The sequence below is a fragment of the Oenanthe melanoleuca genome, chromosome 4A, assembly GCF_029582105.1.
Source record: "Oenanthe melanoleuca isolate GR-GAL-2019-014 chromosome 4A, OMel1.0, whole genome shotgun sequence".
NCBI lineage: Eukaryota > Metazoa > Chordata > Aves > Passeriformes > Muscicapidae > Oenanthe > Oenanthe melanoleuca.
Window position 1 is genome coordinate 4,019,998 of NC_079338.1, and position 27,555 is coordinate 4,047,552.

Genomic DNA, 27,555 nt, shown 5'->3' on the forward strand with positions numbered 1-27,555 from the left:
CCCGGGTGGGCTCCCCTGCTGGGTTAGCCCAGCACGGTGTCTGCTGGCACTGCAGCACCCTCAGGCCTGGCGGGCACCTACCTTCAGAGTGGTGGGAGAGGGTGAGCAGGCTGACACAGGAGGCGCCGATGCCGGAGCCGAAGACAGTGATCCGCAGGGGATCCCCCCCAAAGAAGGCGATGTTCTCGCTGACCCAGCGCAGCGCCTGGATCTGGTCCAGCAGCCCGTAATTGCCCTTGGCAGCCTGGTCCCCCGTGCTCAGGAACCCTGGGGGCCAAGGGGAGCCCGGTTAGGGACGAGGAGACAGGGCAAGTCCTGATTTCCCGCCCCCCTTCCCCAGACCTAGGGCAGCCTCTGTGACACTCTATCCCACCATGAGACCACGCTACTGAGGGAGTTTTGTGAGTTCTAAGCAGGGACACCACTGAGATCCAGCCACCCTCTGAACAGCACAGAGGGGTGAAAGGCTGAGAGAGCAGCTGCAAACCTCGGGTAGCCTCTTTGGCCAACAACAAGCAGTGCCAGGGTAAAGAGCACAAAGGTTTGTCCTGCCCATACCACCACCTGTGCTAGAACAGCTCAAGACATCTCACACAAGCGCCAAGGAAAGCTCAGAAAGCATCAGTGGCTGCAGGCAGGGCGAGTGTGTGCACAGCCAATGCTTCCCATGGACTAGTGTGGACTGGGGGAGGCTCTATAAATGTAAAAAGGTGGGCTGGGCAGAGAGGAACCGACTGCAGCTTAAAACACAAAGGCTCTCACTGAGGAAGAAGGTGAGAAATGCTTTCAATAGCACAGGAAACACCCAAGATAAGTTATCACTCTTTCGTTTGCTTTGACTTTAAGCAGGAAGCCAAAACCATGGGCCTGAGCTAAAATCCAGGCAGGTAACCCCAGCACACAGGGAGCGGCCCCAGGGCTGTGCTGGCACCTGGAGGTGGTCTGGCTGGGTGTGGTGCACCACCTCAATGGAAATGATGAACGCACCACTTAAGTCTAATGTCCTATTGTGACTCATGTGTCTTAACTTCGCACCTAGCCATCTTAAAGGCCCGACTGCTAGCATTGAGAGGTTTTGAATAGGATAACTATCATCTTCCCCCAAGAAACCATGGGCTCTGGAGCCCACTAGAGGGATGTGCTGCCCCAGGTACCAGGGTGGAGCACAGCTGCTAAGGGACAAGCACAATGCTAGGCTGGATGGCGAGGAAGAGAGCCAAGGCTTGGCTGGAAAGCTTTCCCCAAACCTCTACATCCCTTGTTCTCATGCTGCTAAGGGAAGCAGCAGTGGTGCTCCACACAAACCTCCTGTGTCTCAGCCCCTGGGGGTTTCTGCTGCTTCAGCCTTTTGCACTGCCTTTTGACCCTCTGTCCTCATTTTGCCTAAGTCACCGGTGCTTTTGGAAACAGGACTGCCACCCTCCTCTGCATGGCACCTGACACCCTTCTGTGGTCCCCACTGCAGCCAGCCACGTCGCAGTGGGTTGTTGAGGGGTCCCAGCAGTGCAACTGCCTTGGAGGCTGTGTGTGCCCAGGGAGGGAGAGCTGCCAGGTCCCCAGGACAGCCAGGCAGCACCCGCTGGCACCTCACCACTCTGAGCCCTCTCAGGAGGAGATGCTGGGTAAACACATTTATTATTCATTTAACCACAAACCAATATTTGCTTTCAGTTGAGCCAGTCTGTGTAAATGAGCCGGGGGGGCTGGTGCCAGGACCCAGACTGGGCTGCGACCGTGCGCTGGGGGCTCTGCCACGTGGCACCCGCTGGGCTGCCAGGGCAGAAGGCAGGGGCAGTGCCCACAGCGCGTCCCGCCGGGCCCCACGCCCCCCTCCCACCCCTCTGGCTGGTCCAAGTCCGGTCAGACACAAGGGCTGTCCCAGCCCAGCCCAGCCCAGCCAGCCCATACCGAGCACTCCAACGCGGTAGTTCAGGGTGATGACAATCACGTTCCCATAGCTGGCCAGGATGCTGCCGTCTATCATGTTCCCCGTGCCCTCCATGTAGGAGCCACCGTGGATATACACCATCACCGGCTTGGCCCCGCTGTCCCGGATGTCTGCAAGGAGAGGTGGTTAAACACAGCACCGCACTGCTGGCCGCAGCACCCTGCCCGACAGGCAGACCAAGTACAAGGGCAATGCCAGCTGCCAGGACCGGGGAGGGGGCTCAGGAGCCAAAGCCAGAGCTCTCCTGGGGGCCACAGCATGGACCCCCAAAGCCAAACACTACTGAACCAGCCTTGCCAGTCCCTCTCCGGGAGGTGGCTATTGCTGCACTGTCCCCACACTGCTGCCCCCTCAGGGGTCTGAGCACGTGAGGGAGGGATGTGGCTGGACCCCGCTGCTCTTCCCCAGAGCTGGGCTCTGGCATTGTGTGGGAGCCAGATCAGGTCTGCTGTGGGTGGGAGTTACAGAGTCCAGCCCCAGGATGCAGCCCCATGTCCTGCCTTTGGCTGGACCCAAGCACTCCGTGAGTCCTGGGAGCTGGCATTGCGGAGGGGGGCAGGGATGGGGGTGTGCAGGACCTAGGAGGGGGTGGGGGGGCACTGATGTGTGCTCCAATGTCTTACTCTCCCACTCCCCCTTCCCATTCCCCTGGGAAGGCAGAGAGCTGCCTGTCTGGATGTAATCCCACGGCACCCCAGTGCCCAGACACAGACATGGTGATGAGGCAGACAGTGTATGCACGTGTGCAGGTCAGGAAGGTGAGCACAGTGTCTGGACGAGGACAGGGCATGAGGCATGGAGTGAGGATGGGGAATGGGACCCTGAGGGCCACGGAGAAAACACTGTGGGAGCCTAGTAGACAGGGAGCAGCCACGCTCCCTGTATCGCCTTCTCCTGTCCAGGGAACATCCTGCCCCTTCTGCCCCACTGGCTGGTGATCCCTCATGGACCATGGCCTCCCACAAGGGAATAACACCTGTGCTTGGGCTCCTGGTGCCCCTTGCCCACGTCACACGGAGGAGGCAGTCGCACCCGCCCTGGGGACATCGCCAGGTCCCACATGCCTGCGCTGCCCAGCCCTGTCCTGGGCTGGCGATCAGCACCGCTGGACTTTGTCCTGCCCTGTGCTCACTCACACCCAGCACCTTGCTGAGGTGGGCTGGCAGTGCCTGCTTGGCCTCAGTGCCCCAGGCAGCTGCTGCTCCCTGCCTGCCTGGCTCAGCAGTGCACACAGCGTCCCACCAGGAGCAGGGCTCCTGGGGCACAGCCGCACCAACGCCAGCCTGGCCGGGCTGCTCTGCTCCTGCTCCCTCACACCCACCTTACCCTGCCCCTGTTCACTCCTTCCTGTGCCTAGCCCACTGCAGGGGGCTGCAGGCCAGGCTGATGGGGACCTGAGGCCATTCTCCCCTCCAGCAGTGGCCCACAGCACGGCTAGAGGTGGCCTCCCGTACAAAAAACCTTTTCCCTCCAGGAGAATGAGGCTATGCCAAACCTGACACCTGTGCTGGCTCTTTTCCTATGTAGCCAGACAAATGCACAGACCAGGGGAGCAAAAAGTGCTTGCAGCTCCTCCAGAACAGACATTGCCTGTGTGGCAGAGCTACATCAGGACAATTTTTTCCAGGGCCACCTGCTTGAAATGTGAGGGGCAGGAACCTGTGCCTATGTCTTCTCCTCCACCCTGCACCCACTCCCTCACATCCGAAGGGCCTTCCTCACAGCAGAATGGCAACAGTGTACGGAGATGTACCAGGAAATAAACAGCTCTGAACTGCTGCAGCACATTTTGGTGTGTGTGGATTTAGCACAGTCCAGTCACTCAGGCTGAATGCCAGTTTACGCCCCTGTACAAGAGATCATGGGGCACAGGTTAGATGGAGTAAACAACAGGGTTTTAGTACTGCCAAGGAAGAAGTTTTTCATCTATTTCCCAGATCCTAAATGCCATCTGCCAGGCCTTGTTTGAGCTGCCCTAGGCCTTCTGCACACGAGGCTTTACTGTCCTCAGCACATTAGGGCTGCACCCTGGCCAACCCTTCCTCCTACCTCCCCATCACATCTCTGCAGCCAAACACGCCGACTCCATAACCTGCAGACAAACCACCCGGGTTTACTAAAAATAGCCTATTCTGCAGCTTGCTTTGTCCTGGCATACATCTAAAATCACATCTGCTTGAAAGGCCGCTTGCTCTGTCTTGGCTGGTGCTAGCAAGCAAGACCTCACTTCCACTGGGTGAGGAAGGAGAAGTTAACAGAAACCAAGACCCTGGGTCTCCTGTGCATGGCCAGATGCCCTTTGGGTGCCAGGTGTTCAGGCTGGCAGGGCACCAGGCAAGGGTGGATGGGCAGGTTGCTGGCTCCCAGATGCATGTCACTGACTCTGGAGGGATGAGGCTGGAGGTGGGATGTGACCAGGCTCAGGGTGAAATGGGCCCAGGTGCCCGAGGGCTTCTCTCCTCCCAAGCTGCCATGCTTCCTCCCTTGCCCCTCGCTCCAACTGAGCGGGAGCAAACTTGTCCTAAAGCGGAACAACCCCATGAGCTTTCCCCGCCGTCAGGAGGAGGGGAAGGTGCTGGGTGCCCTGCACAGCCGGCCAGCCTGCCCCCCACCCCACACAGTGCCTGGCACGGCAGGCAGACACACACAGGGCTCCCTGGGGTGGCAGCGGGTGGCAAACGGAGCTGCTTGGCGTGTCATGCAGTGGCAGCCTCGAGCACACAAATACCTTCGTCTTCATCACCGTCATTATCCGCTAAGTCCTCGCCCTGTTTCTTAGCGCTGGCTCCTAGGGACCAAACACGAGGAGACAGAACAAAAAAGGAAAAAAAAAACCAAAAGGAAATAAAAACAAAACAACAACAAAAAAAAAAAAAGAAGAAAGAAAAAAAAGAACACAACAAAAAAAAAAAAAAGAGAATTCAAAAATAGCATGATAGCAGAGACAGTGGGGCCACACCTGTGCCCCACAGCACTGCTGGCTACTCACACTGCACCTCTCCCAGAGCCAGGGCAGTGTAGGGCATGGGCAGGACTGCCCCAGGAGTGTGCCAGGACGCTGCTTCACCTGGGCCCCTTCCCAGATCCTCCCTGAAGAGGGCTGGGGTGGCAGGGAAAATGCAAGTGGGGCTGTGGCAGCATCAGCACTGGCGGTGGATGAGTCTCTCAAAGCACTTGCTGATCCTCCTGCAACCCAGCCTGGCCCCCACCTGGTCATGCACCCCCAGCTCCAGGCATCCAGGTGTGAACAGGAGCCCTGCTCCCAGCTCTGCTGCCCCTGGGGACAACTGTCCTCTGCAGAGCTCACACCAGGGGTTGCCTTGCACGGCCACTGACAGGTCCTGCCCATCAGCCCCACATGGTGTGTGGCTTCTTGTTGTGCCTGGCCACAAACCACTGGTTCCACTGCATGAGACCACCACATGTCATGAGGGATCCCTCATGACAGGTGTTCCCCTGAGCTGCCTGGCCTCATCCTGCACCAACTCCCTCCTTACGAGTTCCATGTTTCACTGAGGATTTCAAAGGCACCAATCAGCTTGACCTGACCAAGCCAGAATCCTAAACATATCAGTTTCTGTAACATCCTGAACGCCTTACAGTTATTCTGTGTTCCTTCATCAACCTGCAGTGCTGGGGCATGGGTCATCCCAGCAGCTCCAGCTGGGCACTGTGGAATGCTGCTGTGGATGGCTTGCAGTGAGCCTGGCACTCCCCAAACTGCAGCCAGCAGGAGCCAGGAGGAGTGTCCCGTGGGCTGGCAGGGAACAGGGGTGCTGAAAAACCTGTGCCAAAACCCCATTCCTGCAAAGGACTGCATGCCAGTGTGGACACAAAGGCAAGTGGTGCCATCCCTGCTCTGGAGCTTTGAATTTCAGGATGAGGCTGGGTGTTCTCATCCCCTTAGAGCTGCAGAGCCCTCTGCTCCCTAATGCCTGCAACAAAAGGTTCCCCAGGTGATGGTGATCTCTGGGGAAACAGCAGGACTTACCCACCCTGCCTGCACTGCCCAGTGATTTTCCCCTGAGACAAGGGGCTCTGACACCCCGCGAGGCACCCGGCTGATCCCAGGGTCCTGCTGCCACCAACGGGCCCCATTGCCCCAGCAAGGGCTTTCACAGCCGCCAGCAAAGCTCCCACGAGCAAGGGGCAAGCCTGTGGCTGCATGGAACTGCAGGACTAAATGCCCAAAACTGGTCAGAAAGACAACACTGGGGAGTCGTGCTTATGTCAGTTTGGGAGTGGCATTTTGCAGGTGACACGGGAGGTGGATAACAGAGATAGCAGCATGGAGTAGGACAGGATTTGAATTTAAAAGGAATCTGTGATGGGGAAGGAAGAGATCTGAAATCAGCTCCATCAGGGTGAGAGGCTTGTAGAATGCCTTTAGCTGCCATGATCTACTGGAGAAAGTCTGGAGGAGCAGCAACCAGAAATCTCAAAAAATCCAACAGGCATGGAAAGCCTGCAGAAGGCTGGGTCACATCAATCCTGGGAGCAGAGGCCCGATGGGAACTACAGCAGCATCCCAACACACGAAAGATTCCTGTGAGGTGTGAGGTGGAAGAGCAAGTCCCTCTCACAGGCAGCCCTGGGGGTATGGAAGGCAGGATGAGAAGAAAACCTTTCTGGCAGAAAGGGCAGTAAGCACTCAAAGAGGCACTGGGGAAGTGTTTAATACCAGGTGGGACACACTGCCAGAAGGAGGTGAGGTAGAGCTGCTCCTGCCAAGGGCAGGGATGGATCAGCTGTCTCCTGTGCTGTCCTGATTTTCTCCAACACAGTCTACCCCTCGACCTACCTCCACCTTGCTCCAGCCCCACCCAGCCATCCTCTGAACATCTCACATCCTTCTCCTGTTTTCACCCACCACCACCCCAATCCCTGTCACCTCTTGCCCCAGCATCTCCCCTTCCTGCTGCATCCTCCCCACACTACCTGCCCAGCCCACCCCCAGCCACACGCTTGGCCTGGCATGTGCAGCCACTCAGCCTCTTTGCAGGAGGCTGCAAGCTTGACCTACTGTGTCTTCATTAGGAAGAGCTGCAAGCCCAGAAAGCACTTAAATGACGAAGCACTCATGCAGTATTTGCTAACCAGTGCGATGCACCAACCTCTTGGTACTTCTAAGGGATAGGGATTTTTCTCTAATGAAGACCACAGCCAGCAAGCCTTGATCCACATCGTGCTGCAGAGTTGAGAAGCTAACCACAGGCAGCTGGAGATCATTTTCCACTGCCAAAGGCCCTGGTGCTGTTAAAGCCCTGGGACTGGCCAGGCTGCAGCCCTCCAACCTGGTCTCCTTCAGGGGACAAAAGTCTGTGCAGATGAGAATGGAAGAATCAGCTATGAGGGCTGTCAGGTTATAAAAGAGGGCAGTGGACCTCTCTGTGACCTGAGCAACTGTCCTAGCTGAGCAGGGTGGGATCCAGCTGGAGACTGTTGCTGCAGAGCTTAGGGATGGCTGGGACAAGCCTCCAGCACCCTGAGTTTCAGGCACCGCAGAAGAGATGGCAGAAAGCAGCACTTGGGGAGCTAAGCAAAGCAGGAGTGCAGTGATACAGGCCAAGGGAAGGGGAACAGCAGTGGCATGTGTGTGTGGCAGATGCAGAGCACAAGCCTCACCCATCAGCAGGAAGGTGCCAGGGTGGTTATGGCCAACACAGACTGTTGTGACCAAGTGGGCTTTTTGCCTCTTGCTGCAATGTTCACCTCCAGCACAACCCACCAATGCCCCACAGCTCATGAGAGCAATCACAGCTTCATTTCCCTCACCCAGTAACATTTTCCACTGGCTACTGCCATGGTCAGAGACACCCAGCCCAGGAGATCTTCCTCTGCTCTAACAAAGACCACCACACAGAGCCCTGCAGCACCCACTCTCACGGGGATGGGTTTAAGCCTGCAGATTCACAGCTAGAAAAACTAAAAGGGCTCATGGCTCTTATTCTCCTTACCCATCAAAAACACTCTCCACTAACACAGGAGGTGAATGTCTGCTGTGCCACTTCACTTTAAGCTGACTGCAAAGTGACATTGTTCAGGCCAATAGGAAGGATGCATATGCTCTTATCTGAAGGCTCTAGGAAGATTTAAGTTCAAGTTTAGTAAAAAAAAAAAAATAAAATCACTTTGCCTGAAACAGGGGCATCCATGCTGGATTTATGCTATCTTAAGTAAACCATACCAACAGCACTGACACCAGTGCAAACAGAGATAAAGCAGGGTAAGGAGCCTCAGTCCTTGGAGCCTTCTTTCTCAGCATGGTGTGGATAAGACAAGAGCAGGAGCCTGAGCCAACACCTTTCCAGATCCAAATGTCTGTTCAGGGCACCCATAGGCAGGCCCAGCACCCTCTCCTCAGTGCAAGCTCCATTCCTGCAAAGCAGCCACGATGCTGCAGGGAGCAGGAGCCTCTGATGACTACATGCACCCAAAGTACACCTGCTGCTGGCCACAGCATCTCAGCTGCTTCTCTGGGAGTGACAAGGAACAGGACCAGGAATGGTGCAGCTGTTAAACCTGCTGCTGCACAGCCCCACCAGCAGGGACAGCTCAGCTGGGCCCTTCCAGCCATCAGCCCTTGCTCCAGGACTGCAGCACACCTTGGTGCTGCCCTGCCTCTCCCTGTCCCAGAATGATGCAGAGGAGTTCTCTCCATCCCTGAGAGGACTCTAAAAGCACTGCATCTTCTCACGCTCTGCTGCTCTGGCAGCACAAACACCAACCCTCACCTTTGCAAATCGCTCCCCGGAGTGCAAGTGGAGCACCAGGGCGGTGGTCTGCCCAGAGCCAGCTCTGCAGGCTTCAAGGGGGCTGGGAAGAAGCTTCCAGCAAGGCAGCACTGCAGAATTTGTGCAGCTGCAGGGAAGCCTCAGCTGGTACTTGGACAAGTCAGCTTCTTGGAGAGCAGCAGAGAAGCCACAATGCTTTTCCCACAGAGCTGCCAAAGTACTTCCTGAGCCCAGGAGCTACTGGGAGCTCCAGCCACCCTCACACAGCAGAGGATAATGCTGGACCTGCACATTTGTCTCTGCAATATCCCAGACTCTTCACAGGCCCAGCCAGAGAGATTTGGGCATTCACTAATGAAAACCAGGAAGAGCCGCTAAGTGCAGAGCAACCACATTTTTCCCCTCCAAAAATGACATCCACCTCCTCATGCCCTGCAGCAAGGCTTGCCCAGGCTGGTGATGAGGGGAAGGAAAAATCATCTTGGCATCTACCCCAGCCAAAAACAGGCTGGAAGTGTTGGCAGCACGAAGCATAGGGCAGAGCTGCATTTTGCACATAGGTACTGTACTCTCAGGGTGGGTGTGCGTGTGTGTACACGGTCTTTGGGTGGGCAGCACTATTTTTGCAGCAAAGTCTGAGCCTCAGTGCTGTCAGCTCCCTTGGCACCATGCATGGCTAGCTGCTCTCAAAGCACTGCTGCCCTGTATTGCCACCAGAGAAAGGACCAATGTGTATGGAGGAGACTGGCATTTAGAAAATTTCCATATAGGAAATTACTGTGGGCAACTGGGCAGGGAAACACGGATGTTTTTCTGTCCCAGAGATAAACAAGCATGACTAATAAATTCTCAGTCCTTTGTCTGCTCTGAAATACACTGAGCTTAGGGGTGGCTGAAGTCATGAAAACTCCAGTAAAGGTAAGAGCTGAGGCATTTTCAACCACCAAAATACTGTTCTGTGAGAGGAGAGCTTATCACTGCTCATCTGTGGCCTTAGAAATAGTAATCATGATTGTTCCAGAATGAGTCAATGTTCAAATGTTCAACCTGAGGAAATCAGCGCTGCAGGTACATTACCCTCTCCTCAAGCATTACTAACCTAGGATAGATACATGATGAGGAGGGTGGGAGCTTCTGTGTTTCATCACAAGTGACTCAATTAATTCAAGCCAACAGCTACCAGAGCCTGGCCAGAGATGGAGGGAAGTGCCAGTGGCTGGGTGCTTTAATTCTTGGCACGCCACACCTGGATATCCAAATGACTGGCACTGGGGATCTGCTGGCCCATGAGTCAACAGAGCTCAGTGGGGGCAAAAGGAATGTCCCCCACCAGCTCCTGGGAGGTGACCAGAGGCAACTGCAACTGGGCTGCAAAGAAAGCCTGCCCGTGAGCAGAGCCAGGGGGGAGGGAAACCCAGGAGATGAGCACACCCAAGGTGTTTTGTCATGCCTTATATCACCCCCTTCTCTGACAGTAACCTGGAGCCTGCTTCCCTGGCCTGGCTGCAGGGCTGGGGGTGGCGTGGCGGGGGTCTGCCAGCCCTGGCAGCCGGTGGGAGGGCCGGGAGAGGAAGCGCTTTGAAGTGGCTGGTGATCACTGGCACAGCCGGCTCCGGAGGCAGCGTGCAGAGACTCCCTAATGCAGCAGCCCTTTCAGGGGCAGCCTTGGCACTCAGAGAGATGGCGTGTGAATAGCCAGGACAGCAACAGGAAAAGCAAAGCAAAGAAACCAAACAACAGAACTGGGGGAAATGGCTGCAGGGAAAGCACTCCCCAAACCTCCAAGCCCAGCTGCACTGGCCCCGCCAAACCCAGGGGTGCAGGGAGACAGAGGCTGGGATGCAGGGATGTGCTGCTGCAGAACGCCCAGGACAGCAGCCTGTGCCGGCCAGACACCTTGTACTGAGCCTTTCAGAAGAGCTTGGCTGCCTGACCATCCACACGTTCATCTCTGGGATGCACAGAGCAGCCAGCTCTCCCTGCCTGCAAGGGGGCTGTGTGGAGGGATGGGTGAGGCATTATGTCTGACACAGGGCTCAGCCAGCTACCATTTGTACATCTCTACTCCCCTGCGCATGTCACTGGTTGGGAATAGGAACATTTAGGGGCAATGGGGGAAGGTCAGTGGAGGTAAGGCAAAGCAGAGATGTGTCTAAACTGGAGGTGCTCAGCTGCCCATGGGGCAGCTAGGGCTCAGCGAGGCTGCTGTGCTGTGGGCTGGAGACCAAATCCTTACTGGCAGGACTGGCACTGGCATGAGGGTCTAAGTAGTGGGGAGCAGCCTTGGCAGGCACAAAGCTCAGGGCATAATCTGCAGCACTCACACAGTCAGGAGAGGCTTTATGCTTTTAACCAAGGAGCTCTGGATGCAAAATGATCAGGGATGCAATGGGGGAAAAGCTCAGCCCAGGATGGACTGCAGTCCCCCATCACACAGGTCCTTCCCTGAGCATGTCTGTACACCCCAAACAGGGTAACCCAACAGTAGGGATGGATGCATTTAAGTGCTACCTGCCATCAGAGGCTACCCCTCACACCCAGGGACGAGGAGGCTGACAGTGCCAGTGGGATGAAGGTGGCTCAGCCCAGGAGAAGCTGTTCTGCAGCAACATGAGCATCCTCATGATCTGACCCAGAGCTGTGCTCCCAGCTGGCCGGAGCATCCTGGGGCTCCTCCCAGTGGGAAGCAGGGGGTGGCAGGGTGGGCTGCTTGGAGGGTCCACAGTCCGGGTGGCAGCACAGAGAGGTGCTGGAGGAGTGCTGCAGGCCAGGGGCCAGCCAGGCACCCTCTCACTCTCTCACTCTCTCTCTCTTTCCTCTCTGTGCCTCTCTGCCGGTCGGCTTGCTACATACCTCCTTTCCTACATATTTTCTTGTTGGGCTTTCGGGTGCATTCCTTGGAAATCCGTTTTACTGTAAAATGAATAAAAGACTACAAAATAACAGGAGGCTCCACTGATGGGAGTGGGCATGCAATCACAACCACGCTGCTACCCTCCCACCGCCCCCGGGACCGCGGGAGGTGGGGAGGGAGCGTCGCCATGGGAGGAAAACTCTGGGCCGGCCGTGCTGGGCGAGAAGGAAGGCATGATGCATTCCGTGGGCCCCAGAGACAGAGGAGTGGAGCCAGCCAGCCTGGGAGAAGCCACTGACCCGCCAGGCTGCTCTGCTGTGTGCAGCAGACCCGCTGCGGGTCCTTTCCAGCCCGCTGAAAATCCCTGGGGGCTCCTGTTGCGGTGAGGCTGGGGCGGGCGTGTGGGCAGGCGCTGCCTCCTCTGCCCTCTACTTACATTTCAGGTGGGATCCCCTACAAAGGAAAAGGTTAGACAAGGAGGCACCCAGCGCCGCTCAGCCTCACCCCAACAGGACCGTGCCCCTGCACCCCAGGCTCATCGCTCTGCCGCCGGCCCGCCAGCGGGCGGAGGAGCAGCCAAGCGATGTGTCTGCCAGTGCACCCCAACCTCCCATCCGTACCAGGGCCCAGAAAAGGGCTCTGTGGTCCCTTTCTTGCCGGAGCATCTTCCCAGGGAGAGGCAGAGAGTGTTCCTCCCAGCCGCAGCCCACGCCCACAACTAGCGCATGGACCTGGGGAGGGTGGGAAGCAGGGAGGAAGGACGAACTCGAACCAACTCAAGACAGAACCTGGCACTCGGCGCCTGTGGGGAGCACAAATCAGCTTGTCACTCTGTGGATCTGCGGTCAGAGAGTTGGATTCAGATTTAGCAATACAAGAGAGGAACCCGTGACGATGCCATGGAGGTGGAGGGGTGGGACCAGGAGGCGTGGAGGAGCAGAGCACGCGAGACAGAGATGGCAGCTGAGGGCAAGAGGGCAAGCTGCGTGGCCAGAGAAAGCTTTCCACAAACAGACAGCATGCTGCAGGGTCCACAACCACATGCTTCAAACACAACACCCAGGTGAGACCAACCACTGCTGGGGAGGGGTGGAGTGACCCCCCCACCTCGCTCTCCTGCGGTCACCCCAGTGGGGACTCACCATCCTCCGTGGGGATGTAGATGTTGAGGTACAGACAGTCCTCGTTGGGGTCCTGGATGTACGTGGCCACGATATCCAAATTGGAGGTAAACCAGATGGGCAGCATGATCTCGGGAACAGCGTTGTGGATGTTCTGGGGGCAGACTGGTGAGAAGTGGGTAGCGTTCCTGATGCCTGACCAGGATGGTGGTGGCTCGGGGGGCATGAATCTCTTCTCCCCGACGGGGGGAGCGGCATAAGGAACCCCCAGGTACTGGTCCACGGGCCCCAGGATCTCACTGGGCAATGGCACGCGCACCCCTCGTAACTTCCCATAGTGCGTGTTGACAGTGGGCGAGTAGACCTGGCCCTCCATGTGCACAACCATCGAGGCAAAGCTCAGCACCCAGAGGGTGAGACGCAGGTCCCAGCTGGCCACCAGCTCAGGCACTTGGAGAACAGGGGGGAAGAGAGGGCTTCTCCAGAGTATCAGCCACATTGTCTGGGAGAAACAGCACCAACATCCAGGCCTGAAGCTCCTGGGGCGAGGTCTCAGAGCAGCCCCATCACACCAAGCCTCTGATTTGCCAACCAGGAAGAGATGGAGCAGAAGAGACAGGAGTCAGGAGTGCGCAGCCCAGCCACCCCTTCTGCTGGGTGAGTCGGGAGCACGGACGCAGGGGGATGTGGCACCAGCTCCTCACAGCCTCCCAGCTGCCTGCTGCTGCCTGCCTGCCAGCGGCCCAGCCCGGAGGTGACTGCTGATACTGTGGAGAGATGGAGGGAATTAACAGCAGACTTGCTCTGGAAAAGTTGAAGACCTGCAGTGCAGAAGGAGCCAGGATGTCTGGCTGAGCCTCCCACCCATGGGTGCTCACTGGCCCTGCCACCACCCGGGAAGGGAAAAGGGGCAGAACAAGCAGAGCATGAGCAGACACACACACACTGCCCATGCCTGCAGAGCTTGTCCCCAGTGCTCAGGGGCTGCCCAGAGTGTGGGTGCCAAGATAAGCAGACAGTGCTATGTCCCTCCCCATGAGGAGCCTGTTGGACACCACTGGTACCAAGCACAATCCCTGTACAAGACCCCACTGGCACGCCTCCTCTCCTGGTTGAGCTACATCCTGTGCTCCTTGCCTGGGCTTCACCACAGCACTGTTCCCCTGTTTGGGGGCCACCACCCCTCATACACCAGCAAACTCGACCCACATGTCCTAGCCACCAACACAGCCCCCATCAGCTGGCCAAAGCTGAGACCAGGGTGCTGGGCGGGCACAGAGAGGAGAGGAACAGGCAGAGTCTGTCAGAGTCCCTGCCCGGCCAGCCCGGGAGGCAGAGCTGCAGCACCAGGAGCAGCAGCTGAGGCAAACCCCGCGGGGAAGGAGGGCGATGCAGATGGGGACCCGCGGATGTGTGTCAGCGAGCGCAGCTCCTGTGCCAGGGAGCCCTCGCCGGAGGCTGCGAGCATTCTCAGCGCTCTGCCCTTCACCTTCCCGCACCGCCTGTCGCATCCAGGGCTTATGTAAGTGCCCCCGCCTCGGCTCCCCCCGCCAGCACCGCCGCTCCCGGGGGAGCCGGGCACGGGCAGCCGGGGGCTGCACCCCTCACCCGGCGGCAGGGCAGCATCAGCCCCGCATCTTCAGCCGGGGCCCCGCCAAAAGGCGGCGGGGCTCAGGGGATGCTCACTCGTCCTGTCTCAGCCACACGGCCTCACCCCGAGAGAGATGGCAGCGCTGGTGAGGCACCTCCGTTTTGCCCCAGGGCATCCTTACGTGCCCACCCGGTGGATCTCTCCCAGGCTCAGAGGGGAGCAGAGTTGCATTGGAATTATTGGAGCACAAAATAAAGGCTGTATGCAGATGGGAGTTTGCAGCTCTGGTGGAGGTTCAGCTGGGCAGGGATTCCACAAATAGAGAACACCTCATCCAATGAGGAAAATCCGCAGGAAAAAAAAACCCACCACCACAAAAAAAAAACCACCCCAAACCTCCCAGACAGACAAACAGAAACCCACAAAAAACCCCACCCAAACAAAACACAACCAAAACCCTCCACAGAAGGTGTCTCAAATCTGTACTGCACGTGTGCAGGCAACTCACTGCTGGTCATTAAGGAAATGGGCCCATGATATACCTGCTCTGCTGATATGCCCAAAGAACTTGGCAGCCTCAGAAATCAGGATAACACAGTAAATAGAAACACTCATCTCAGAAAATCATGTTACTACCCTCGCAGGGCTGGGCATGCAGGGACCTCTCCAGAGCCTGCCAAGGGAATGCAGGTAATGCCAGGCAAGGAGGGCAGTACATCTGTGCACATCACTCCCCTTCACCTCCTTCTGCCCCACCAGGCAGTGACAGACACACCAGCAGGAGCATGACACTGCTGAGTTATCCCCCAAACAGATGCCAGTCTAAGAAATAAAAGCTGAGTCAAGGGCCAGAAAAACAGCTGAGGCACCCAAGCTCAGCTCTGCCCACCACTGCTGGAGCTGCCTCTGCAGCACGGTGCCTTGGCTGCCCTGTTCTGCCTGCAGCTCTGGAAGAAAACCATCATTCATCTCATATTGCTTGCCACAACGCTCCTCCTTCAGAAGATCTGACCTTTGCCTAACAGTGACATCCCAGGGATGCAGTGCTGGCCTGGGACCCCCAAAGCTGTATTCCCAAAGGTGCTTCAGACCCACCACTCTGACACTGCTGGAAGGCAAACTGCCCAGTGTAAATCTTCTGCTCAGGTTCCTTCAGGTACCGCAGGTTAGGATAAAGCTAATTATTAATGACTGTCATATCTAATTTGTATGACTGGAAGCTACAGGCAGCCTCCAGTCTTTATGATAGTGCATACAGTGCTCCCTGCAGAGCCATTTCAAGGGATCCATCATCATTTTCTGTCTGCAGGAACACCACAGCCCTGCCAGCAGTGGTTCACCAGCTGATTTCCCAGCTCCAGAGCTTCCTCATGGCTGCAGCCACATGCTGCCATGGGCACTGCTGCTCCACCAACTCCTCCAGGCAAGCAATTCCACGGCACCAGGCAGTGCCACTGCACAGCTGCCCAGCTGTGCTGCACACACTAGTCACAGGGCTGAATTCACAACCCACTTTGCATCCGAGGAGCTTCCGCACGCCCACTGTAACCATCCTGTCCTGACACAATGAGGGATCTCTTTTCACAAAGCACAGCCAAAAAACAGCTTCTTGCTACAGCTCCTCAGATTTATGCTATGATGTTATTCCTCTGGGTTTTTGTTTAATCTTCATCCAGCTCTGAAAAAACATGGGAATCTGAAGACAAAAAAAAATAAGCTAAGATAGAATTAAGTACACATTCTTAACTCAAACAAAACGATGCTACAGGACTTAAAATTGTCTCCAATTACGAGTTTTACAAAGCATGAGGCACAGAGGTGAGCTGCACTAGTGATAGCCAAATATGTCCAGATATGGAGATGCACAGTCAAGGCCCAGCAGCCCTAATGTTACCCTGGAGAGCCACAATGCCTTAACACTCAAACACAGCTCACGGTATTTTAACATTTGTAATTCCACATTTGGTTTCATCATTTTTTAAAGACCCTTTGCCTCCATCTGCCCATGTCCCCACAGCACAGAATAAAGGCACCCAAACAATCTCAGTGACTTGCTTCTAAACCTTCCTATGCTTGGATTTTTTTCAATTACAAACCTGAAAAATGATGCAAACCCTATATCTGGAATTCCCTGGGTTTCAAGTGCCTGATTTGGGATAATTACAATACCCCTGCAACACATCTGATAGCCTCATATTGCTGTTCTGTGCTCTGTGCTTTCTGATGTAACTTCATGTTAACATAACATTTAGGATGGGAATTTAGCCTTAATTTAACACTGACAAACTGCCATAAAACCCAAGCTTAATCCCTTTCACTGTGGGCTGTTGCATGTGCCTTGCATTGCTGCCTGCTGCCTCAACAGCTCTTAAGCTTCTTGGTCTTTCAAAGCATCTTTCAAAGCATGAGAAAGAACTGAGAGACCCAAGAAAAGTCATTTCGTTCAGGGAAGCAATTCCCTTCACATCCCATGGGAGGTGGGAGCAAAACTTTCCCAGTTTTGCCGCCTACAGAGCTCTCACTCTTCCCTCCAGCAGGAAGCCAAACGTGTCCCCCAGTGAAGATGGGCTGCTGCCTGCCTGAGCCCCCGCCAGGAGCTGTGCCTGCCAGCCAGAAGTGAAACCAGCCTGGGCTGGGCAGGCACAGCCAAACTGGGAATGCTCAGACGAGCACGCAGTGAGAAACTGGGAGCATAAAGACACCGCAGGCGTCGCAGGTCGCTCTGCCAGGCCGCTGGTGGGTGAGCAGAGGAAGTGAGGCTGCTAGCTGTTGGGGATGTTATTCATGTGCTTTGGAAAACAAATGCTCCATAGGTATTTCCATGGTCACACTGTCTGCCAGACAGCTTCCTCCTCAACAAAGAGACGCTCTCCATGGAAACCTGGGCGGGTGGGATCCTCTGGAAGCCTCTCTCGCAGATGCACATTCAGGCATCTCAACACCAGCCAGACGAGCGGGATCCACACCTCCTCTGGCAGATGGCTGAGGAGATGCCAGCACACAGCCTGCTAGTATTGGACCCTCCACTGGGGCCCAGCCTCCTGCCCTGCAGCACCAACCCCACGTTCACCACACTCATGTTGTGGCTCTGTGTCCCATGAGGTTCAGAGCCAGGACACATAAGGACCTCAAAGCACCCAGCTGGCATGGAGGGATGATCTCCTTCCAACAGCAAGCACGCAGGATGTCCCATTGCACCCTCCAGCCACTGTGCCTCATGCAGCTCTGCTCACCCTTTGACCCTGTTGTACTTTAGTGAGGGCCAGCCCGTGCACCCCAGAACAAACAAGCACCCAGCAGGCAGCATGAGAAACTTCTGCCTTCTCCAGGTGAGCTCCAAACCTTTCCACCAGGAGCTCAGCTGGTGCTCAGCTCTCAGGCAGCAGCACTTGCCAGACCCACTCCCCACCTGGCATCTTCTCTGCTGGGCAGTAATCCCAGCTCCCACCCCGCCTACAACACTGCAGAAACCCCACAGGCTCCCCTGGGGAGCAGAGAAGCTGCAGCAACAACTGATGTGCTTGTGTCTCTGTGTCCCAGCAGCTCCTCAAGAGCATCCCTGCACCTGCAGGTCTCATCCCAGGTTACCCATCCGTGCCACAGGCAGATGTTTCCTGGTCCCACAACACTGTGGGGGCATTTCCCAGGTCCATCACAGAGCTGGTGAACAGTGATAGATAGCTCACAGTTACACTGAAAAGGACATGTAGGGTTTCAGAAAGGTGTGCCCTGCTGCTGCTGTTGCTCTGCTTTTCCATGAATGACCTAAATGACAGAACATAGCACGTTTCAAAATCTGCACGTGACACCCCAGCACTTTAGAGGCCAGGATGGGAATGTGACATGCTCTTGACAGACTGGGAAAAGGGCTGAGAGATGATGGGCAGGACTGTAAGGCATTGGGAGGTAAAAAATCACACAATCAGGCCACAGAAGAAAAGACAGCAGCAGTTCTGCCACAAGGGTCATGAGGGCTACAGGTGAGTACAAACTGAACGTGAGCCAGCATATCATTGCCACAAAAAAAGGCAACTACAGGAGGATATGTGAAAGGCCAGCTTACACACAAAGTAATTACTCTCCTTTCAGCTCATAAAGATACATCAAGTAATTTTACTGGTGTCCAGAGAACCAGTTCATTCCCCAAAAGATTTGGACTAACTGAGAAAGGCCATGGGAGACTGGCAAGATCATCAAAAAGCTCAGGAAAAACGTCTGGAAGATTGAGATTAGTCTAGACAAGGAAAGTCACAGGGCATAGTTTTATAACATGCAAAGGCCACTGCAAAAAAGTTCAGAACACTCTGCCCTTTTATGCTGGGTAGGAAACACATCCATATTAAGAAAGAAAAGTTGAAGCACTCCATGGCTATCTGCAAAGGGTGCTACATGGCAGATGGATGCACCAAGTGATTCCCAGCAGCCCCTCCAGCTCAGTCTCCTACACTTCTCATTACCCTGGCTGGCAGCTCTGCCCCACCCTCATTCATACAGCATTTGTCACCATCTGGGTATACACAGCCACTTGGCCACAAACCCTTCAGCATTTAGGGTGCACAGCAGAGCACTTAGGAGGCTTCCCTGCAGCATGGAACCCAAAAAATCCATTCTCCACTCTGCAGAGGCCTCTCCCAGAGTCCAGTGTTCCCCACCTCACTCTGCTCCTGAGGCACATCTGGAGAATGGAGGCACAACAGTCACTCCAAGGGGACAGAAGGAAAACAGTTACAAGCCTTATCCTTGTTTGCGTCAAGACACGTCCCTGTGCCTTGCCTTCCCCAGCTCCTACCCACAGTACCACCAATATTTAAAGCAAGCTGAACATCAGAAGCCTGTGAGACACTCCACTGCACATCCCTTGCCCTGGGGAGAGGATGAGGGACCACGTGAGAAGTGTCACTTAAGTTCCTCGGTGCTGCAAGAACATATGTGGGACAGAAGCTCTTTGACAACTCCCAGACACATGCCAAGATCCTCGAGAGCTTCCATTCATAACAGAAGAATGTTACTCAAATTCCCTAGAAACAGACAATTTCAAGAGCCACTTCTGCTGTGGTGCCAAAGGCCTCCTGCAATATGGCCTGTCACCATTTGTGCCATGGCCTTTAACGAGTTCTTCATGAAGGAGCCAAGCCTGCCTGGGGAAGGACACCAGGGGCAAAGCAAACCTTTCTTTCCCATGCCCACATTTCAGCCTTTCCAGACATTTTTTGGTGTTGAATGTCAGCACCCTGCTCGATGCCTGGCTCTGGAAGACACGGTACCCAGCAGGTGAGATAACCTGGATCATTTCCAACTCTTGTTTAGCATCAAGAGCTCCAAAAATGCAGGAGGTTTCTCAGTGTCACTGAGCTGTGACTGGTGATGCTGCTGAAGGACAGCCTGTGAGCACTGCAGCAGGGACAGTGTTGGGGTCAGCACCCAATACTGCTGATGCAAGAAGAAGGTGACCACTATAGAGGATCCAAGGACAACCGTGCTTGAAAGCCTGGAGTCTTTTGGAGTGGGCTACATGCTCACCTTGAGTTAGTCTAGATTCTGACTGACCTTCCCACTCCTGCTTCCCAGGAGCCTGGTGGAAAGCTGAGACAGGGCCACGTGGCACAGCCCGCAGCTGCTGTGTGAGCAGGAGGCTCTGCCAGGACAGGCAGAGGGCAGTGGCAGCAGCCTCTCGGTGGACTGGCGGGTTCCCACACGGCTCAGGGGTAGCTGCTGGAAGCAGGCTATTTATTGCCACGTTCTGGATAGAAATAATCTGGATTAGCTCACGTTATGGCTCTCCCGACCCCAGCATGAAGACACTGTGGCAGTCTCTCTGTCCCTCACCTTGCTGTTTGCAGTTTCACAAACACCCGCCTGCAGGGCCGGAGGTTAAGGAGAAGCACGGTCCGAGCAGAATGAAGCCGCAGTCGCTCCCCAGCCCGAACCGCGGGCAGCGATGGAAGCGCCCGAGGATCTCCGAGCGCCGGGAGTCCCCAGGCCGGCGACACCGGCATGTGGCACGGCTCAGTGACATGGCTCTGTGGCACGGCTCACTGGCACGGCTCTGTGGCACGGCTCAGTGGCACGGCTCACTGGCACGGCTCAGTGACACGGCTCAGTGGCACGGCTCTGTGGCACGGCTCTGTGGCACGGCTCTGTGGCACGGCTCACTGGCACGGCTCAGTGACACGGCTCAGTGACACGGCTCACTGGCACGGCTCACTGGCACGGCTCAGTGGCACGGCTCTGTGGCACGGCTCTGTGGCACGGCTCACTGGCACGGCTCTGTGGCACGGCTCAGTGACATGGCTCTGTGGCACGGCTCAGTGGCACGGCTCTGTGGTACGGCTCAGTGGCACACCTCAGTGGCACGGCTCTGTGCCGGTCAGCAGGGACAGAGCGGCGCTGGGGGAGGCTCCCGGAGCCCCGTGAGACGCCGAGACTGGCCCGCAGCCCCGGGAGCTGTCCCGTCAGCACCGCCGGCACCGGGACCGGGACAGGGAACGGGACCGGCCCCGCGACCCGCGACCCGCAGCGCCGGGACCAGCGCAGGGGCCACCTCGAGCCTCCCGACAGCTTCTGAGCAGAGAACGGAGGTGCTGAGCTCTTCTCCCTGGTCTCCAGCGACAGCACATTAGGGAACGCTTCAGAGCTGTGCCGGGGAAGGTTAACACCGGGCGTTAGGAAGCATTTGTTGAGCCAGAGGGTGGTCAAACACTGGAACAGGCTTCCTAGAGAGGTGCCTGTCAGTGCTTAAGAGGCATTTGGACAACGCCCTTAACCACATTTAATTTTAGGTCATCCCTGAACGGGCCAGGCAGTTGGACTAGATGATCATTGTAGGTCCCTTCCAACTGAAATTATTCTATTCTATTCTATTCTATTCTATTCTATTCTATTCTATTCTATTCTATTCTATTCTATTCTATTCTATTCTATTCTATTCTATTCTATTCTATTCTATTCTATTCTATTCTATTCTTATTCCTATTCTATTCTATTCTATTCTTATTCCTATTCTATTCTATTCTTATTCCTATTCTAAGCTGTACTTCACAAATAAATGTTAGAATTACCCCACCTCTGGCTTCGTGCAGGCAGGTGACTGACAATGCAAAAGTGCATCCACAGAATGCTGGAATTTCCAGACGAGTACTCAGGAGTGAGCTGACAGACAATCTGCTTTCAGCAAGCCCTTGGCACCAGCACAGAGTTCATGCCAAGACAACTTGCTCATTCTCCCACACATCACAAACAAGCACCAGGCACTTACTCTAAGGCAATATAATCTCCCTCAAATCTGTGATCAACACTCCACAGCTACCAGCCCAAGTGCAAATCTCACCCAGCGAAGAGAGAGCTGGCTCCACCAGCAGCATTCCCCTCACTTCCTTCTCCAGCTTCAGGAAGCTGCACATTGACATTATCCCACCTGCTCAGCACCATCCCCCTCACATCTGCCAGAGTGATGCCTCCTCTCCTAAATAATTGCCCTGGAAACTACCATGGCTAACAGGGACCAGTTTTAAAGTTAACATGGATAATTATGACTGAACCGTGTTAGGAAACAATTACACAAGCACAAGGCTCTTATCACTAAGCTTCTGAAAGTCCAAGCCCAAAAACATTCATATTTCTTACCCTCAAAACCTTCAAAAGCAGGTTTGAAATCTAATAAAGAAAGGAGATTTTGGCAACCAAAAGAGGCTGGCTCAATGACACCCCCATTCTGAAATGCCTGAAACTAAGAGGCAAACATGAAACCAACTTGCTGATGCAAACCTTCCCCAAAACTCTCTCATATCCCAGCCTCTCAAGCTCTTTTCTGGGCACCCAGCCATGCAAAGGACATGAAGCTCCCACAACGAATGAGCCATGGGCAATTTGCACAAAGGTTTGTCCTGCCCATACCACCACCTGTGCTAGAACAGCTCAAGACATCTCACACAAGCGCCAAGGAAAGCTCAGAAAGCATCAGTGGCTGCAGGCAGGGCGAGTGTGTGCACAGCCAATGCTTCCCATGGACTAGTGTGGACTGGGGGAGGCTCTATAAATGTAAGAAGGTGGGCTGGGCAGAGAGGAACCGAATGCAGCTTAAAATACTTGGACTTCCTGCAAATGTGATTAGGGAGGGTGGGCAAAATTCAAGAGTGTTCTGAATGGGAACAGCTACATCCAAAATAAGTTGTCAATGTTTCGTTTTTACTGACTCAAAGCAGAAAGCCAAATCCACTTAATCAAGGGTTGAAATCTAGACGGTGGCTTTGGAGTCTATGGTTTCAGCAGCAGAACCAGGAAAGGACTGTTTCTTTTACCAACAGTTGCCCCAACCACCCATTTCTGCCTAACATCACTCCACTCTTTATCAGCTCAGAAAGGTTTTGCACGGCAGAATTGCAAAACAGGTCATGGAAGTAATCTGGGCTAAAGGTAATAAAACCCAGACAAAGAACAAAGATGAAGGAAATAGCTGGAGACAAGTAGCAACTAACTTTCACACGGAACTGAAATATGACACAGTAAGTTTTCTTGCAAAAAGATAAAACTACAAGTTATCTGGCACCTTCCTTGTGCACCACGTGTTGCCACCACCTTGTCTTGTACCATGAGACACCAAGCCTGTGGGGCAAGATGGCTTTATGGGGAGAGCACATCCCTGTGCAAGGGTGGTGTGGGCCATTCCAACAGAGCCACCCCAGCAGAGCCACGTGTGCACCCTCAGGATGCAAGAAACCCCAATCATTGCAGTCCAGCACCAAATTGTTTCCTCACTGCAGGGTCTTTGCTCAGGAAGGCCATTCCAGGAGATGTCTGACTGTCCACACCACCTCCACCCTGTTACAATAGTCCCTGCTGCCAGGTGAAACAGCAGACGGGCTCTGCACAGACACAGTGCCCAGGGCTGGGATGCAGGGCTGTGCCACCCCATGCTCCCCAGTTTCCCACAGCTGGGACAGCTGCAGGTCCTGTCCTGTGCCAGAGAGATGCCCCAGCTGAACTGCAGTCCATCATCCTACTGTGTGCCCCAGCACATCCCACTGGACACAGGATGCTGAGTTTTATGTTAGTGTGAGTGGCCCTGACCAAAGACCAGACATGATTTTCTGACCATATTGCAAGTGTCCCTTTGAGCCTACTGGAATCAGCAGTGACCCACTGCTCCATGACACTGCAGCTTGCCTGGGGGCACAATTAGTCCCAGCTCTGCTGTGGCTGGCCTGGGAGACCACACTGCCCTCCTCACAGCACTGGACTCTTCATCTACAGCAGAGCCACTCCCTGGGAAGCAGGGAATGGGATACCCAGACCTGGATTGGGGCAGGAGAAGGGGAGCAGTGACCACAGGTAGAACAGAACATGGGTCAGTGCAAGCTGCATTTGAAACACTGTAATGCACATTCCCTCTGCTACCACCAGCACACGGGTTTCACTGGAAACATCGGAAAGAGCCACATGTGGGGGCGGGAAAATGCCATCGTTGGTGGAAGCACCATGGGCCCCTCCATCCACAGCACCACCCTGCTGGCTGTGCTGGTGGCACAGGGCACCAGGAACTCTCCATCCACAGCACCACCCTGCTGGCTGCTGGTGGCACAGGGCACCAGGAACCCTCTATCCACAGCACCACCCTGCTGGCTGCTGGTGGCACAGGACACCAGGAACTCTCCATCCACAGCACCACCCTGCTGGCTGCTGGTGGCACAGGACACCAGGAACTCTCCATCCACAGCACCACCCTGCTGGCTGCTGGTGGCACAGGGCACCAGGAACTCTCCATCCACAGCACCACCCTGCTGGCTGCTGGTGGCACAGGGCACCAGGAACCCTCTATCCACAGCACCACCCTGCTGGCTGTGCTGGTGGCACAGGGCACCAGGAACTCTCCATCCACAGCACCACCCTGCTGGCTGTGCTGGTGGCACAGGGCACCAGGAACTCTCCATCCACAGCACCACCCTGCTGGCTGCTGGTGGCACAGGGCACCAGGTCCCCTCCATCCCAGCCCCCGGAGGGCAGGGGACACCATCCCAGGGCAGCACCTCTTGGCAGAGCTCCTGCGGGAGCTGGGGCTGCTCACCCAGAGCCAAGATGACACAGCGGCAAGCAGCCACATCCTGCAGCAGCCACCGCTCCTCCAGGCTGACGTCAGCCTCCGCAAGAGCTGGCAGGCAGGACATGCTGTGCATGTCTGCTCCCAGACACCGCCTGGCTCCGGCACACACTGTGGCCTGTGTTCCTCACCAGCTACGACTTAGCTACAAATTGAATTTCACACTCGCACGCTCCAGAATAAGGCACAGGTGCTAGAGAAGCCGCCCTCCCCCTCGCCACATCTGCCTTCCCGCTCGCCCCACCCCGCTGCCGAACGCCGGGATCACGGCTGGAGCTCGGGAGGAGCTCCTGGGCAAAGCCCCGACGGGCACAGGCGACATCGGCGACATCGGCTCCCGGCGGAGCTGCCACGCTCGGGGCAGCATCAGGGCGAGGGGATGGAGCCCCTGGCACAAGGGCCACCCCCGTGTGCTGCTGGCACAGCGTCCAAAACCGCCCATCTGCAGCTGAAGGAGATAAAAGCCCATCCCAGAGTTACTGGTTTCCTCAGAAACCCTACAGGCTTTCCCAGGAATTCTGGAACGGCACAGATTTGGTATGTGCTCCAGTAAGCAACCTAAAGAGTTTGTACAGTTGTCACAGACACCACCAGCACAGGTTGTGTGCACAGCCCAGACAGATGTGGTGTCTGTCACTTTGGAAGGACCTCAGACAACCCAAGTGAGCCGTGCAGCCCAAGCCCACGACAGCCTCTACCCAACCAAGAGGAGCAGCTCAGGGGAGCTGCCCCCAACAACGCCATCAGCTGCTCACGTTTCCAAACCAAAACCAAAGCTGGTGTGACTAAGCAGAGGGCCATGGAAGCACCCTGGCCTGGCCTGGCCTGGCCTGCAGCCACAGCAGCTCCACAAAGTCTTGCTCATGCAGCCAGGGCTCACTAGAGACTGTAGGTCAGGCAAGCCAGCAGCTAGAAAGGAAACCCATTCAAATTTAATCCAAAATGTATTTTCTATTTTCCCTTGTAAATTTGTCCTCCCATATTTTCTATCTTCAAGCACAAAAAAAGCAGAAAGTCTAAAACCTCTGGCAAAAAATCCTTTAATGTGTTTTACTGCAAATACCACCTCGTATTAAGAAATAAGCTGGACCGGAGCAAATCAGGCAGCCTGGGGATGCCCTGCCTCTCCAGAGGGAGCAGACCAGAATGAAGCAGGACAGACAGGCATGCTGCAAGGACCAACAATGCCAAGGAAAGTCAAGTTCAAGTGCCAAGACAGCACTCATGCTCCCTGCTGCTCCTCAGAGGTCCCTGAGCACAGCTCTGCCTCAGCAGATGCCCACTTGGAAGCACAGCTCCCAGCGGACACAGGAGGAGTTTTTTGTTACAAAGTCTGCATCCAGTTGGCTTCTCTTAAAGTCATGAGCACCAAAGTACAGCAGCTCCCTGCCCAAATCTCAGTCTCAGATTCTCATCCAGACACCCCAGTGGCAACAGAGACTGAAAAGGCAGGACAGGAACAGAGATTGTTTCTTTCTTGAGGCACAGGACAGCTGCTATCCAAGGGAAATTTTGGTTTTGGTTGCAAGGGCACCCTTGTGCTGCTGGCTGGACACCTCCCTCAGTCCTCCTGGAATTCATAAGGACGAGAAACAGCATCCTCTTCATAAACAACAACCTCACTTGACCTCATACTGCTGCCTGCCAGCCAAAACCCACTGGGGGACTGCTGGATCCCAGCTCATCCCTGCATCCTCCTCTCCAAGTCCACTTCTCCCATAAGAAGCCAACTGCTTCCAAGCCAAGGCTCGCATCTCCCTGTTGTCCTTGCCTGCCTCTGGACTGCTCAGGAGCTGGGGAACAGCCTTTTGGCATCCCATAATCACCAAGGTAAGGCTGAACTGAACCCTCACAGGTAGCAGGACATGAGTCTTTTCTCGTTTGAGGATAAAACTAGGAACAAAACTGACACTGATTTCCTGATGTGTATGAGAACAGGCTGAGACAGGGGATTGGAGGAGGGGGAGATGAAGATCAGAACCCAGGTGATCCCACAGTGCCTATCATGTGCACAAAGTACCAGGGAATTGGGACAGCTCTAAAATGAGACTCTAGCTCTGCTGCCAGCGTGTCCCCGTGCCCAGGGAACCAGAGGAAGCAGAGCTGTCAGGGAACACAGCAGGAAGGGATATTGCCATTCATTTTCAAACCAACTGAAATAATACCTGATCAGTAGACAAAAGCCTGTCAGAGGTCTCCAGCAAAGGGTGCTGTGAAGCCAAGGCTTGGTGCTCAGCACAGGTCCTGTATCTCCCAGCAGGTGCACTTCCACCATGTGGGGAAAGCATCCCACGCTCTCAGGAAGCAGGACTGAGCATGCATCTGTCACCCTGTGCCAAGCAACAGAACTGGATGGGGATAAACCCATCCTTCTTTACCAAAACCCAGTGCTCCCTCCTGGCTCCACACTCTCTGGTGGGCAGAATGTTATGAAAATAACAGAGCAGACCAAAAGTCCACCGTGCTCTGTGTACTTGCAAGCAGTCAGAAGTACAAGTGATTCACAGCTCAGCAGCTGCCCAAGCCAGAGGTGGATCTCAGTGTATTTATTGTTCTGGGGGAACCTCCTGTCCTTCTCAAAATCATCCTATTTCTCCTGAAACTAATGCAAGGTTTTACTGTTCATGACACCTTGTCCTGAGGCCTTCTGTGATTTGATAGCACATCTGCAAGAAGCAATGCCCCTCCCCCTGTTTGGCACCTCCTGAGAGCTTAATTTGATGTGACCTTGTACTTGTATGAAAATAAACAATGAACAGTTAGCCTCTATCGCTTCTCTCCTGGCCTCCTGTAGACACATCTTATCCATCTTCTGTTGTTTCTTTTCCAGTCTGAAGAACCCTGCCTTATTTAGCCTTTTTTTTTTTTTTTGCAGAGAGGCCACCAGACCTCTGACCAGCTCTGCTGCAACTTCCAGGCATTTGACTCCACAATGATCTCAACACCCACACATCTCTCCTGAGCTCCCTGTGGGCAGCTCTGCAGACAGAGACACAGAGCAACCCCTGTCCCCTTCTCCTCCATCATTGTCCCATGAGTCCTCAAGTTGCTCAGTGGTGCCTGGAGTTATGTGAGGGCAGAAGAAAGACACGAAGACAGCTGGACTCTCACAATCACCTTCACAACTCCTTTAGCACTGGATGCCAGCACCAGAACATGGACAGGAGCACCTCCCTGGGAGTACCACGCAGACATTTTGACCATGTTACAGACT

The 27,555-nt window shown here is 55.1% G+C and overlaps 1 protein-coding gene across 3 annotated transcripts in view; it reads right to left on the reverse strand.

Annotated features, from left to right (window-relative positions):
- Positions 1–27,555, reverse strand: part of NLGN3 (neuroligin 3) — a 38,302-nt gene that overhangs the window by 6,601 nt on the left and 4,146 nt on the right. Inside the window, exons 2-6 of one of the 3 annotated variants that reach the window (XM_056491682.1) lie at positions 12,679–13,424; positions 11,536–11,595; positions 4,677–4,736; positions 1,909–2,058; positions 82–267 (exon numbers count right to left, since the gene is read on the reverse strand). In XM_056491682.1, coding sequence (XP_056347657.1) covers positions 82–267; positions 1,909–2,058; positions 4,677–4,736; positions 11,536–11,595; positions 12,679–13,156 — 934 coding nt within the window. In that variant the 5' untranslated portion in view covers positions 13,157–13,424. The remainder of the gene's footprint in view (positions 1–81; positions 268–1,908; positions 2,059–4,676; positions 4,737–11,535; positions 11,596–12,678; positions 13,425–27,555) is intronic. The other 2 variants (XM_056491683.1, XM_056491684.1) reach the window with 2 other exon arrangements.